This window comes from Pipistrellus hanaki, assembly GCF_964339955.1.
Source record: "Pipistrellus hanaki genome assembly, chromosome: 4".
Taxonomy (NCBI): domain Eukaryota; kingdom Metazoa; phylum Chordata; class Mammalia; order Chiroptera; family Vespertilionidae; genus Pipistrellus; species Pipistrellus hanaki.
In genome coordinates this window covers 71078534-71093209 of record NC_140506.1, presented here as the reverse complement: position 1 = coordinate 71093209, position 14676 = coordinate 71078534, and the positions used below count along the sequence as shown (strand labels likewise).

General features: G+C 57.3%; 2 protein-coding genes across 4 annotated transcripts; both read right to left on the bottom strand.

Annotated features, from left to right (window-relative positions):
- Window positions 1-921: 921 nt before the first annotated feature.
- Window positions 922-4478, bottom strand: TRIP6 (thyroid hormone receptor interactor 6). Its single transcript, XM_084881556.1, has 9 exons — window positions 4217-4478; window positions 3849-3976; window positions 3614-3739; window positions 2928-3317; window positions 2515-2608; window positions 2234-2403; window positions 1646-1824; window positions 1285-1405; window positions 922-1173 (listed from the first exon to the last, which is right to left on the bottom strand). The coding sequence occupies exons 1-9, from the start codon at window positions 4323-4325 to the stop codon at window positions 1042-1044; spliced, it is 1449 nt and encodes a 482-aa protein (XP_084737682.1). The 5' UTR covers window positions 4326-4478; the 3' UTR covers window positions 922-1041.
- A 344-nt stretch (window positions 4479-4822) lies between these two features.
- On the bottom strand, window positions 4823-14399 carry SLC12A9 (solute carrier family 12 member 9). 3 transcript variants are annotated; one of them, XM_084882041.1, is made up of 15 exons: window positions 14263-14399; window positions 13301-13522; window positions 12998-13132; window positions 11913-12044; window positions 11420-11502; window positions 11194-11245; window positions 10461-10568; window positions 10219-10330; window positions 9534-9691; window positions 9345-9427; window positions 9032-9156; window positions 8683-8875; window positions 8334-8508; window positions 7996-8142; window positions 4823-6105 (listed from the first exon to the last, which is right to left on the bottom strand). In XM_084882041.1, the coding sequence occupies exons 2-15, from the start codon at window positions 13479-13481 to the stop codon at window positions 5219-5221; spliced, it is 2571 nt and encodes an 856-aa protein (XP_084738167.1). In that variant the 5' UTR covers window positions 13482-13522; window positions 14263-14399; the 3' UTR covers window positions 4823-5218. The 3 variants fall into 3 exon arrangements, with proteins under 3 accessions (XP_084738167.1, XP_084738166.1, XP_084738168.1); XM_084882040.1 differs by having other exon boundaries at window positions 11194-11502; XM_084882042.1 differs by having other exon boundaries at window positions 11194-11502; window positions 14267-14380.
- Window positions 14400-14676: the final 277 nt, after the last annotated feature.

Sequence of the window (14676 nt, the reverse complement as noted above, 5' to 3'; positions counted from 1 at the left end):
GGATAAAACATTGGCCTGCAGACTCAAGGGTCCCAGGTTCAATTCTGGTCAAGGGCATGTACCTTGGTTGTGGGCACATCCCCAGGGGGCGGTGTGCAGGAGGCAGCTGATCGATGCTTCTCTCTCATCGATGTTTCTGACTCTCTGTCCCTCTCCCTTCCTCTCTGTAAAATCTCAATAAAATATAAAGAAAAAAAGAAAGCTGTCATTTAAAAAAAAAAAAAAAAAAAAAATATATATATATATATATATATACACACACACACACACACACACATATTTTTTTTTATTGGTTTCAGAGAGGAAGGGAGAGAGAAAGATAGAAACATCAATGATGAGAGAGAATCATGGATTGGTTGCCTCCTGTATACCAACACTGGGGATCGAGCCTGCCACCTGGGCATGTACCCTGACTAAGAATTGAACCATGACCTCCTGATTCATAGATCATGCTCAACCACTGAGCCACACCAACCAAGCTAAATGTAACTTTTTTTCTGAATAGTTTCTATCCTCAGTTGATTGAACTCAGAGATATAGAGGGCCAATTATAGCAGAGTTGCAAAAAATTGGACCAGGGTCCAGCTGGTGTGGCTCAGTGCTTGAGTGTCAACCCATGAACCAAGAGGTCACTGGCTGCATTCCTGGTCAGGGCACATGCCCAGGTTTCAGGCTCAATCCCCAGTAGGTGGCATGCAAGAGGCAGCCCATCGATGTTTCTATCTCTCCATACCTATCCCTTCCTCGCTAAAATCAATAGAAACATTTTTTTTTTTTAACAGAACTAAGAAGACCTAGATTCTGCCACTTGGGAACCATGCAGTCTGGGGAAGTCACTTCTCAGCTAAAAATGCGGACAGTCACAACAGTTATGCCTCGTTGGGCTGCTGTGAGAATCAGATGAGACAATAGACTTGAAAGTGTCTTGTAAACTCTTGAGAGATTATTATTTCATCATTGGAGGAGGAGGAGACAGTATTTGGTGGCAGACTAGTAAAAGTAGATGGGAAGGGAGGATGCAGCAGGTGCTTCTGGTAAGACTCAGCAGTCAGTGGTGACGGTGGCTGAGAGCTCCTGGATACGCCAGGCACTGCAGGCCTTGCACAAGATGTGCCCATCAAGGGGGTAGCAGCCCTGACATTCACCCTCAGAGGAGAGCAGCAACCCGCACTCCTGTTAAGAAAGAAGCAACAGCTTTCCACCAGGCCAAGACCTCTGGGTCCTACTACACCCAGCGAGCCTAGAACCCAAGAACTCCTCTTCCCCTGGCCCAGACCCCCTCACCTCACACTTGTAACAGCTAATGTGAAAACTGCGATCCAGAGCAACAATTCGCACCGTCTCCTCCTGACCTGGCTCAGGCATGATGGCCCCACCACACACTGAACATCGTGGAGCAAACTTCCTGGGGTACACAAGAGAACCAAGGGGGTTGTCAAGCCCCAAGGTTCAAGGAGACTAGCAATGGAGCCCAGAGGAGGTGGGGTGCAGGACAGAAGAGGACAGGCCAGGGATGAAAGCGATGTTAACCAGAACACGGCATGGCACGGGTGGGAAGCAGGAGGGGCTGGTCCTGGGACAGGAAGAGATGAGAAAGATCAGAAAGGCAGACATCCTGAGACAAAGGTGGGGGATCTGGCCTGACCTGTGGAAGTCCTCAATGCAGTGGATCTGGCTGGTGGCATCCACCGTGAAAGGAATGCCATCAAGCCCGCGGTGGCACACCACACAGGTGAAGCAGCCAGGGTGGTAGGCCTTCCCCATAGCCCGAAGGATCCGGTCCAGGATGGGCTGAGAGCAGGTGGAGCACTTCTCCAAGGTGGCCTGTTGGGAAGGAGGGCAGGAAGGTTGGAGTCTGGGGAGGACCACGGCAGCCCTACAGGCACCTGCCAGCCCACCCATCTGTTAATTTAGTGAGAGATGGCTTTGAACAGATCTGAGTACAGAACTGCAACTTCTGGGACAAGTTATGTAGCCTCTCTGAGCTTCAATCCCCTTCAGTATATGCCTTACAGTGTTCACACACTCCCTTAACTCTAAAATAAATGCCTCACATTTGTAAGGGGCTGTTGTCCTTCCCCTTCAGCAGCCAGTATTTAGCTGCCTAATTTCTCCCTCCTTGTATATCAGTTTCAAGATGAACTGAACCCGTTCCTCATGGACATCTAGTTGCCACCTTGGATGGAAGCCCCTGCCTCTTCTGCTGGCCCACCCCCCAGTCCCAACCACTCACCACATAGCAGCTCTCACAATACGCCCTCCTCTCCACGGCATAGAAATGCTGGCCCCGAAGCTGGGCACGGCACGTAGAACACACAAAGCAGCCAACGTGAAAGACGCGGTCCAGGGCGACAACCCCGGCCCCATCCCCAACCACGTCTTCTCCACAGCCCCCACATCGGCCTGGGGACAGGGAGGGACAGGGTCAACCTGCATAGGCCAGGAAGCCAGAGCTGGTGTCCCTCTGGCTCTCCGGTCCCCCACCCTTGTCACCCACCCTCAGACTCGGCTCACCGAAGTACTCCCCACTGGGCAGGTGGCTCATGTCATGCACCAGCTTCTTGGTCAGTCTCTCGAGCTCCTCCTCAGGAGGCTGGCTCAGGGGACCCTGGGGGTTGAGAATCAGGAGTTTGGCACTACCTCTAGCTCTCAGTGCTGTCAAAATACCTGAGGGTGACCTTGAAGTTCCACCTAGAAAGCTCATTGGAGCATCCCAGGGTCCAAGGGCATGACTTAAAAAGCTAGTGTGACTCCAGTTCCCCTCCCTCCCGACATTTCCTGACCTGCCCCACACCCCTGGAGGGAGAAAGGTAAGTGCGGAGCTCTGACAATCCAGGTCCCTGACAACCAGGACTTAGAACACCACCCCCGCCACACAATCAGTGTCCAGGTGTCTGAGGACTCCAAATCCCATCCCCGGGGCTTACCTGGTGCCCGTACCCACTTCCTCTTCCAACTCCGAGAGGACTGGAGCTCCCAGCAACCTCCTCTTTACTCCCAAGCCCTGGCTCTCGGTGGCTCCTATAGCCAGCCCCCCAGACGTCACCTCGGCCTGGGAGAGGAAAGTGGGGGCCCAGCAGGGGCCCCGAGGCCTGAGAGGGTCCCCCCCTGGGAGGGCCACAGCCTCTCACGGGCTGTGCCACCTTCACTTGCACAGGAAAGGCGGGGCCGGCAGGAGTGCTGGCGGTAGCATAGGAGGCTGGGGTGGGGCCCCCGTAGGGGGATGCCGGGAGCAGCGGCGGAGGAACACCCCCTCCATTCGGCTTCAGGGAGCCTGAGCCAGGGCGGTAGGCAGAGGGCGGAGGGGGCTCGTAAACCTGGGGAGAAAGGCAGACCAAAAGGGGTGAGCAGGCCATTATGGGACACGCGTCTGTGGAAACCCACCCCCACCCATGTGTGTGTCACCCAGGTGAGGGCTGGTTTCTGACAGGGGCCCACCCTTGAGTGGCTGACAACCCATAAGCTCTGGTGGCCCAACTCCTGAGCTGGTGTGTGCATCGCTTACACAGAGAGAGAGGGCGGGCGGTGGGGGTGTGCAGGGTGTGCAGGGAAGAGATTAGGCTGAGGGAAGGGGGACAAGGGAGAAGGGACAGGGGAAGAACGGGAGGGTCACCTGCCGGTCAGGCCGCCGTGGGGCATGACCTCGACCCCCATCCAGCTCAGCCAACATGTTAGTGAGGGAATCTATCTCAGCATCCAGACTTCCTGGGTGCAGCCGCCCCCGGTCTGGGGGGAGTCCCTGGGGATAGAGCAAAAGCAGGGAGAATGCAATCACATGGCTTCCTCTCCTGCCCAGGGTGCTATGCACACTCCGCCCCCCCGGCCCCCCCAAAAAATCTGGTTCTTACCTGCGAGCGCTGGGGTGCTCCACGGCACCCCACCCAGGCCGGCCCCCGGTCCTCCAATCCCCCGGGGGCCTGGTAACACTGCTCCGGTGGGACGGGGCAAAAACTGACCCTGGGGTGGGGCTGGAGTGCTGGGATGAGTTAAAACAAAGTGAAGATGGGGATGGGGAAGGGGATAAGGGTGACATTTGTGGAGGCTGCCCTCTCGGGTCCCTCTTTCCTCCCCCTTCATCCCACCCACACCCACACCTACACCTGGGATCGGGGAAGGAGACCGGGGGCCGCCGCGAGGGCAGGGTCCCTGGCTCCAGCCCCGCTCGGGGCAGGGACGGCAGGAGCCGGCGGGGCGGGATGCGCTCGGGCTGCCTTACCCGCTCCGTGGGCTGGCGGCGGCCCGGGGGCGCCTCGGGGGAGAGCTCGCCCCGGAGAGGCTCGGGCGGGCTCCGGTTGCCTTGGGGGGAGCCAGGTGGGCCCCGACATGGCCGGGAGCGGGGGCTGCACGCAGCGGTCAGGGTCCCGCGGGGCCCCAGGCCTCCGGCCTGCAGCCCTCCTTCCGTCCCACTCCTCGGCTGGGACTCCAGGAAAGAAACTTTTTCTGGCTTTTGAACGCCCCCTTCCTCCCTAATTTGAGGGAAGGCCACGCCCCCGGTGATGTAAGCACATTCCTGGGGGAGGGTCACGTGGCCCCCCTAGGCTCTAAGCTGCGTCCCTTCCCCCTTCCCTTCTCCCCCTCCCCCAGAGCGGGCCCCCTGCTGCCCAGAAGGGAGGCTTTCCGCTGGAGCCCCAGCCCGGGGACGGCGGGCGGCCTCCGTTCCCACAAGCCGCCCCAGGCTGCCACCGCAAGCCCTGCACGTGGCCTCCTCGCCCTGGGACACTCCAGAGCTCCTCTTTCCCACATGCCCGCCTCACAGACCTCTCCCTCTTCCCGCCCCGCCTACCCAACCCCCACCCCCACCAGCAGGGCTCAGCCACAGCAGTTAGTGTTTTGGTCTTTTATTCAGTTCAGCAGTTAGAAAAATAAAACAGAACAAAAACATCACAACCTCAGGGGGTCAGTGAGTCTGTCAGGTGAGGGAGAGACTGAGGTAGCCTAGAGTCTCGAGCAGAGACCTAGCCCCCATCAAGGCACCGGTGAGGGGAAGGAGGGGGCAGAGCTGACTCCCTCCCCTGGCGTGGCAGGGACGCCGCCCTGCGTAAATTAGTGCATCAGGGCCCCTCTCCTAGAGACCCAGAGCTGCCCTAGCCCAGGATCCCCTAACGCCTCCGCCTGGCCATGTGTCCCACGTTCAGGGCAGGCAGGAGGCAGCCCGTCCCCTCCTCGTCTGCTACGAAGGTGGGCTGCCAGACTGGCCACTCTATTCCGGAACGAGGCATCAGAGATCAGTGCAAGTGACAGGAGTGACACCATGAATGAGCAGCGTGGGGCCCAGATCTCGGCTCAGAATCTCCAGCAGTGCCAGGTAGTGGGGGTATCGGGCGGGATCAGCAGGTGGCCGTGGCAAGTACAGAAAGGTGAGAGCCGTGGTGGGCCCCTCCTCGCCATCCCCACCCTCGGGCCCACCGGGGCCTCCTCTGCCGCGCCCTTGCTGGGCCCGAACCAGGCAATTGGCGCTGCATGCCAGGGCCTCTGCCTCAGAGTCTCCACGCCTGCTGTTCACAAAGTCCCCTTCCTCCTCCTCCTCGGGCTCTCCGGACCCAGCCCCATCACCCCACACCACCTCCTGCACCTCCGCCCGGATCCTCAGCTGGCTCAGCAGTGCCCGAAGGCGCCCCTCAGCAGCCCCGGGGGCCTCTTGAGGCCCAAGGCACAGGAAGATCCGGAGCCGGGCACTGTGCCAAGCAGGTACCATGCCCAAGATGGTTGCCATCTGCAGCAGGAAGAGGCCACAGACGTCCACGTAGCCCGGGCCACCCCGAGGCCGCAGCAGGTTGAGGGGCCACACGTCCACATGATGCTGCTGAGAGCTACTGCCAGACCCCCGGCTCAGCCGCTCAGGGGGCAGGGCCCCACAGGCCCGTGCCAGAACCACATTCTTGTTCATCTTGAGGGCGTCTACCACTGTGGCCACGTAGTCCTGAGGACTTAGAGAGCGGGGGCTCCCAGGAGCCCGGGGTGGAGGGAACAGGGTGCTCAGGGCTGGGGACCCGCCCTCCTGGGTACCATCAGCAGGCTCAGAGAAAGCCGGGTCTGTCAGGAAGTGATCCTGGGGTACAGCATCATCGTAGAAACCCAGGACCAACGTGTTGGGCTTCATGCCACCTGGGGGCAGAGAGGGGGAGGCAGGAACAAAGCAACAGGAATTAGACTCACCGGCCGAGTGTATAGCACGCCATACGCGTTCACTCATACCTGCTGATGGCAACACCGGGTGTGACATTTGTTTGTGCTGTGCTTGGGTTCTTAAGGCAACATTATGCAGGTTTGCATAATGAGTTTTAGTTTTCCCAAACACTTTCTCATGCATTTATTTGATTCATCTCCATGACTAATCCCCACATTTAAATGGGCTAAGTTTCACCTTAGGATTCTTTTAACTAACGAGCACTTTCAGTGGCAGTGAGATGCATTCACTCCAAGCCTCTAGCGACACACATTTTTCATGATGGGCAGTGAGAGTGTGACTCCACTGGGCAGACGGGACCCCTGAGTAGTCAAGCTGATGGCCTCGATATCCGAGGAAAACGGCTTGCAGACTCTGCTGGGGGATACTTTGCTGCACTATCTGTTTCCCTAATGATCGCATGTCCAAAACATGATCCCCGGGAAAGGGACAGCTGCCTTCTGCATGCTAACCAGGGCCATATCCTGTTGAAAGCACTTTGTATTTTATTTAACCCATCAATCCTTGAAGCAATGCTATTTCATAGGGGCTATTTACTCGCTCCCTTTATAAATAAGGAAACCGAGGCACAGAGCCCTGAAGTCACCTGCCCAAAGATTCGTGGCTGGTAGACACACAACTAACTCACTCAGCACCAGAGCCCATTCTCTGAGCCCCTGGGCTGGTGTGCATACCAACCACAATGCCCCAAGTCCCTGCCAACAGCTCCTGGTTTTTTATTTTTGAACAACCAGTGTGGAATCAGATAATTCCCCACCCTCCCCTCCCCCCTTAAAGAGGGCCGACTCTGAGATCTCTCCTAAGATCCTTTCTCTTGAAAACAAATGGGTTGCCAGGAGAATTTGTTTAAAGGAAATCATTTTGCTTTTATTTGAATCACTTTCTGCAGGATAAATTTCCTAAAAGTAGGTCTCTTGCTTGGCACAGGTTTCCCCACAAAAGAGATCAGGCCCTCAGATGCTCCAGGGTCTATCTCATAATGCCTGATAGCATCCCAAAACACCTCAACACCTGAACTCTGGCTGATCTTACTAGTCACATCAAACTAGTCACACCCCCTCTTGAGCATTTGCCAGGGTTCTGATTTACACCCAACAGGGCAATGTCCAACACTTGATCATTAGCCAGGTTCTGAGTGGAGAAGGAATCATGCACTCAGAGGGGGCACAGAGGCCAGTGCCAAGATTAAGAAAAAAGGAGGCAGCTGAGCACGGATTTGGAGGAGGCTGGGGTGCAAGGCCAGAGGCCTCAGCACTACAACAATCACAAGCTGGGAATCTCCCACTCCACCCAAAAGCATCGGCCGCACACACCCTCCGAATCTCTGTGGAGGCCATGTTACAGACCTCCCGACTGCTCCACCCCTTTCAAGGCCCAGCTGAGATACTATCTCATTAAAAACCCTTGGCTGGCCACATAAGGGCACACTGGTCTTCCTCTCTCTGGACTCAGGTGGTTAGAAACCAGCTGTCACGGATTTGGTGGGGCAGCCCCAGCTTCAAATAATACTCCCTTTGTCCCCGGAAATACAAATCCAGGCTCCTTGTCTTCAGAGCCTGGGCCCCGATTTTTGGATCAGAAAAAAAAAAAAATGTGTCACCCAACTCTAGTCCTTAAGCGTCTCTTCCAAGACCCGGTCACATACTATCTTATTATCTTTGAGTGCCACATCTTATCTGCATTAGATTGTAGGTTCATTTTGGGGTTTGCGGTCTGTAGTTTCCTCTCTCGGGTGGTGGAGGGGAGGGAAGCAGAGACTGAAAGGGGCCACAGAGGGGTCCGAGGGGACCCAGGGAGGAGAAGCTCACCGAGGCCTGAGATCCGCAGCAGGTGCTGAGCCCCCTGGCGCACAGAGGGCGAGAGGGTGAGGTCCACAAAGGCTTTCACTTGGGCCCGGTCCACAAGGCTCAGCCACGCCCCATACTGCGGCTGCACAGGGTCCGAGGGCAGGCAGTCTACGAAGAAGGAAGGCAGCAAATGGGGGCCAAACTCAGGTTCTTTATCCTAGAGTCCAAACCCCATGTACGCAGAAGAAGAAGTTTGGGCAGGGCCGTGTGCTGGGTGGAAGGGTCATCTGGGGAGAAGCACGAGGCCTCTGGGACTCAAAGAATAACGAGAAGCAAAGGAGAAGTGGAGGGCAGCTCACCGAGGTCCCCCAGCGTGACGTGGCCTAGCACGTAGAGGCCTCCCTTCTTGAGCTGGTTGGCCAACCGAAGCAGAGGCAGGGCGCCCCGGGGGTTCCCCACCAGGAGCAGCAGCTGGGGTCTCCAGAATTTCACGTGGTCCTTCCGCACGTCCAGCCGAAGCAGGTATTTACGCACCTGGGGAAGGGGTGGGGGGTGGGGGAGGGGAGGAAGGACTCAGCTGGGCAGCCCTCACTCAGTGCCTACCAGACAGGACCCCCGGCTCTAGCCGAGGGAAGAGGAAGCTCTTTGTAGGGTGGGCTCTCCCAGACTGCCTCCTCCCCTCCCCACCCTCCTCTGAGATCCCCCAACCTGGTGAAAAAGCAAGGCCTGGCTGACGTAGCCCCAGCTGCTGGGGCCGCCTCGAGCTGTGAGCAGGGCGCAAAGCAGGCCCATGAGCAGCAGGGAGCCGCCTGCGGCCCCAGGGCTGATGAGAAACATCATGAGGAGGCAGGAGGCTACCCCCAGCAAGCAGGTGTGCCAGGAGAACAGGCTGAAGGTGGGGCTGCAGGTGGACAGAGAAAAGGAAGGACACTCAGGGCCAGCCCTGAACACCAGGCCACTCCGTTCCATCCCCAGATTTACCCCCCCCCCCCCCCCCCCGTTGGTCTGAGTCCTTCCTATTCTTCCTCTTTTTCAGGGGACACAGGCAATCTCTCACCGGAAGTTGGGGGCTGAGGCCCACTCCAGGCTCAGGCAGGACAGGTCCACTGCAGCATAGGCCACCAAGTAGAAGACAGTAACCACAGCAGCCAGTGTGTTCAGCTTCCCAGCGAGGAGCACCAGCTGGACAAGGACCAGAAGGCTGGGCATTTGAGCTACTCCCCACCATGACCTACTCCCCATCAAATGCCAATGCATCCTGCCTTGTCATGTATATCTCCCAGCCCACAACGTAGCTCCTCCTGATCCTGCACACACACCCAGCGAGGGCTTGGGGTGAGGGGAAGGGCAGGCTAAAGAGAAAGGCTTACCTGTACTAGGGCCCATGAATAGAGCACGGCTCCCCAGGGGTTCCCCCCTTGGGACACCACCTTGGCTGGTGCCAAAATCATTCCTGTGCAAACAGAAAAGCAGCAGCACATTAGCCTGGGCCAAGCACAGACTGAGACAGACACAGAGGGCATGCTCCGAGCTGGGCAAGGAGGCAGGGGACAGCGCACCAAAGAGGTCGTCCTGGGCCAGGGCGTGGAGGATGCGGGAGGCACCAATAAGGGAGCTCATGGAGGCCGAGATGGATGTGGCATAGATGCCGATCAACACCAGTGGGGGCCACAGGCTGATGGCACGAAAGAACCCGTAATCCTCCTGCAGCAGGGTCCTTCAGGAAGGGCAAGAGGAAGACATGGAAGAGAAATGTGCAGCCATCTGGGGTCCTTGTGAGAAAAGCACTCACCACACTGTGTGGGTGGGGTTAAGAGGCCAGGGTTCTCAACTGATCCAGCTCCTATCTCAAGGACCACAGGAATAGATCGAGTGTGCCGGGGGATAGACTTGACATTCATTGGTTATTGTTGGGCTGCAGTGTATGAACAAGGAGCCAACTGTTCATGGAATTTGACTGGAAAGGCATTCCCCACCCTCAAACCAAGTGCTTATAACAGTACCAGCCACATGGCAAATGCTGGCTGCGGGTTATCTATCAGCACTTAGCCAACCCTCCCATTGGCGGCAGCAGCAGCTCAATCTCTCTCCCTTGGGAGAAACAGTTCCCATTTTCCCATTTACCCCAACAGCTTGGGTATCTGTTCCCCAGCCTGTGCTCTCTTTGGCGATCCAGGTGCATCAACCTTGTCCCAACAACCCCCTCACTCCCTAGAGGGCCAGGCTCCCCCCCTCCCCAGGCACCTGTCACAGGTAAAGCTGGAGAGGAAGAAAAGCAGGATGTAGATGAAAAAGGTGTAGGCAACAGCCACAATGGTGCCCAGAGGAATTGCCCGGCTGGGGTCCTTCAGCTCCCCTGGAGGGAGGGGAGCAGAGGGAGAGAGATCAGCCTTTCACCATCCACTACATCCCTGAGTCCCCCATACCCAGGTAGGGGCACAGGGTGGTAGCCCCACACCCCCAAGAGGCTGTAGGCAGGGTCTCACCAGACATGTTAGCCCCAGCCATGATGCCTGTGCAGCCATTAAAGAGGACGGCAAAAACGCTGGCGAAGGTCATCATGGCCCCGGTGGTGTAGTCCTTTGCGTAGCCAGCTGAGAAAGGATTGTTCCCAGGGAGGAGGTGTTACCATCCCTCCCTGATCCAGGCGTCTTGGCCCTGCCCCCCAACCCTCACATTCCACAACCCCATTTTCCCCCACCAAACTCACCAAGACCCCACCCCTGACCCATCATGGCCTGGCTCAGCTCCTCATCACCTCCTACTCCCGGATACACAGTTCCTCCCTCCAGGCCTTATCCATGCTCTTTCTTGAGACACCTTCCTTCCGGCACCTACCTGAATTCCCCAGCCTACCTCAGGACCCCCTCCAGCTCCACCTGCTCCCATCTCCCCAGCCATACTCCCATCTGGCTCCTCTGGCTCCTCTGTGATTCTTGTCTGCTTGAATCACAGGCAGTCTATTATGCTACTTAATTGTTTCCTGAATGTACATCTTATCTCTCCAACCAAACAAGTTCCTCTAAGGCAGTGACAGCCTTGCGGTCAACTCTCGCGGCCTGCTGGGCCAAACACACAGCAGCCAACACACACCGAGCAGATCTTCTTTAAACTGCTCTGCTCCGAGGCCCAATCTTCTGCCCCCGATTATCTACCACATCTGACCTCATGCAGGGATTCCCACACATGCCAGCCCCAGCACCCAGGAGCCCAGCTTACCGCCCAAGTTGGCCTTCAGGGTGCTGCTGTTGAAGCCGGTGAAGTGGCCAACCTGAGGTGGCAGGGAGGAGCCATTGGGGCCAGGGCGAGGGGTCAACTGGATGACCCTGGGCCCCACAGCCACAAAGCTGACCAGCACTGAGGCCAAGGAACCAGACACCAGGAGGAAGGTGAGGAAGGAGGCTCGGGCGTAGAGGCCAGCCCCCAGCGTGCAGACCCCACCCACCAGGCCTAGAAGCAAGGTGCCATAAAGCAAACTCCAGCCGTAGCCCTGGGGCAGGACTCGGAGCCCACTGGACCCTGTGGCATCTGCAGAGGAAGAAACAGAGTTAGAAGGCCAGGCCCCTTGGAGGGACCCTAACCATGACACAAAGCAGGAATAGACCCCCCTCTTTGGCCCACCTATCCTCAGGCCATCTTCCCTGTTCCCTCGCTGAACCGAATCCCAGCATCCAAGCCCTGCCTGGTGTGGCCCACTAATCTTGCAGTCGATCTCAGGGGTATTAGCTGGCCTCTGAGACTAGATGGTAAGCTCCCTGTGGGCCAGGACAGTCTCTTGAACATCTACATATGGCTGGGCACATGGCAAAACCTCAAGAAAGACAAGCTAATGGGGCACTTTGCCTCTCTCCTGGAAAGGGCCTCTTTCCTTCCAGATTCCAGCATGCCAGACCCTGCCAACCCACAAAGCTTATGTGACAAGGGTGGGGAAAACAGACCAGCCCCGAAGACATCAAGCATGGACTCCACCAGCCCCAACAGGGAGACAGCACAGCCACAGACATTAGCCAGGTAGAACATGAGGCCGATGCTGCCTCCAACCTCAGGTCCCAGGGTCCGGCTGATCATGACTAAAAGTGGAAACGGGGTGAGTGTTAAGGGAAAAGGAGCATGAGGAAGGGCCCTGGCATGGAGCGTTCTGCAGCTGACCCTACAGGTCTGGGCTTTCTACGTGTGATTCCAAGGGACAGCCACTCCCAAGCCTGTGGCTTCACAGAAGTTCCTGGTGCTCTAGAATACCAGGTTCCTCCCCTATAAAACGAATGCAATCTAATCAACAAGACTGTTAGGAGGGCCGAAACCGGTTTGGCTCAATGGATAGAGCATCAGCCTGTGGACTGAAAGGTCCCAGGTTTGATTCCAGTCAAGGGCATGTACCCTGGTTGCAGGTACATCCCCAGTGGGGGGTGTGCAGGAGGCAGCTGATCGATGTCTCTCTCTCTCATTGATGTTTCTAACTCTCTATCCTTCTCCCTTCCTCTCTGTAAAAAATCAATTAAAAATATTTTTTTAAAAAGATTAAAAACAAGTATCTTATTTTTTTTTAATATACTTTATTGATTTTTTACAGAGAGGAAGGGAGAGGGATAGAGAGCTAAAAATATCAATGAGAGAGAAACATCGACCAGTTGCTTCCTGCACACCCACTACCAGGGATGTGCCCGCAACCAATGTACATGCCCTTGACTGAAATAGAACCTGGGACCTTTCAGTCCGCAGACCGACACTCTATCCACTGAGCCAAACCGGTTTCCACAAGTATCTTATTCTTTAAAAAAAAAAAAAAAGACTGTTACCGGTAGGAGGACCAAAATGACAGCTGGAAGATTCCTGGTGGACTTGAAAGTGACACTAACATGTAAAGCCATGTGGGTCACCTTCCCCATATCAGCCTGCCTCCAGAACATTCATCAGAACTTGCTTCCTCTTGCCCTGCCCTCCAAGGGATGGAGAGAGTGACCCCTTCGTCCTCCCTACAAGATGGAAGAGCCCAGACCCCAAAGCCATCAATATTGGAGGATACAGTAGGCTCCACCGCCCCGAACAGCTCCGTTGGTGGCGATGGCGCAGACAGAGAGGACAGTGAGCGCCAAGATGATGTAGGCAACCAAGAGCATGGCCAGAGCCTGCAGCAGCCCAGCGTGGCCCACCACGAATCCTGGAACAGGAGTGGCAAAGCAGGTCAGAGGGTGGCTCACTCCCCCCCACCCCCCACCCCCCTCCCCTCACCCACTGGTCTTCAGTAACCTCCAGCCCTTCCACAACCTCATCCCAGACCCCCTGCTCCCCACTTCACCCCCTATAAGCCCCTCCCCCATCCACTCACCAATCCTCAGGAAGACAACTATGCTGAACATGGACAGGACGGTGGGCACCACCACACCCAGGAAGGTGGACAGCTTTCGGGCAGATTCACCTCCAAGTCCTCCAGCCCCATTAGCAGGGAAGGCAACCCCCTCCTCCCCCAGGAGCCGGTAGGCCAGCAAAGGAGAGTTTTCACTGGCCATGGCTGAAGGCAGGTGGAGGAGCCAGCAATGGATTATGAGACCTGCACAAGAGAGTGTGCTGAATGGAAAGCAGCTCCTGAGATCCCCCTGCCCCACAAACACACCTCTAAGCAAACACCCAGATGCCTTGCACCCAAAGGGAGAGCTGCAAGGAAACACACATACATAAAGAATTAGTGTGTGTGTGTGGGGGGGGGGGGGCCTGACTGGCCCTGGCCACTGCCCCAACAATGGCAGAATTTGAGTATCAAGGCCCCTTTCAGCTTTTGAGGGCCACACCTTCCCCCCACGCCCCTGAGACTAGGGATGACAGGGTTCTGGGAAGGGGCAAAGATTCTCTTCCTCCTTAGCTAGCCGCAGAAGAGGAAGCAAATCCCCCAAAAGGGAAGTGAGTTACGGGGCGGGAAGCCCTCCTCACCCTCTCCTCCTCAGGAATGAGGCGACCCCTTCCCATGCAGCCCCCTAACGTCAATAAGAAACTTCCAAATCATCCCACACCCCACCCTCCGTCACCCCTCTTCCTCAACCCATCTTAAACCAGCTCCTCTCTCCCTGGGCCCCATCAGATGCTTCTGCCCACATGAGGCACCCCCCGCCCCACCCCCAAACACGCTCATCGACGACCAAAACAGAAAACACAGGCAGGCAACACAAGGTGGACCCTCCTTCCCCCACTGGTTCCTGCCCACTTTCTCCCGGGGCGGGTAGGAAGGGGCCGCGATCCCCTTCTCCCCGGCCCTGAGCACCCCGACAGCCGGGGTGCGGCAGGGCGCTCACTCACCCACCCGGAGGCCGCAGCTGCTCGGGGGCGATCCCCGAGAGCCAGGGGGGTCCGCTGCGGGCGGAGGGGGACGAGCGCCGGAAAAGACAGCTGCGGCTACCGGGATGCCAGGCCGGGAGCCTGCCCCCCCCCCCGCACACGCGCCCATTGGTCCCGGGGCCCGGCCCCGCCCCGTGGGCGCGTCCTGGGAAGCCCCGCCCCTTCCAGGCTCCATTGGCCGGCGTGGCTCCCTCTCCACGTGCACCCGGGATGCTACCTGGGTTGCCCCTCAGCAGGCGCTCGTCTCCTGCTGGGTGTAGGCCTGGGGGCTCCTGCAGCACCCATCACCCTGATGCAAACAAGCGCCCGTTGCCCGAACAGGATCCCACTCCGCGCTCGGAGGCGTCCGGGAAGAGCCACCGCTGAGAGGGGCGT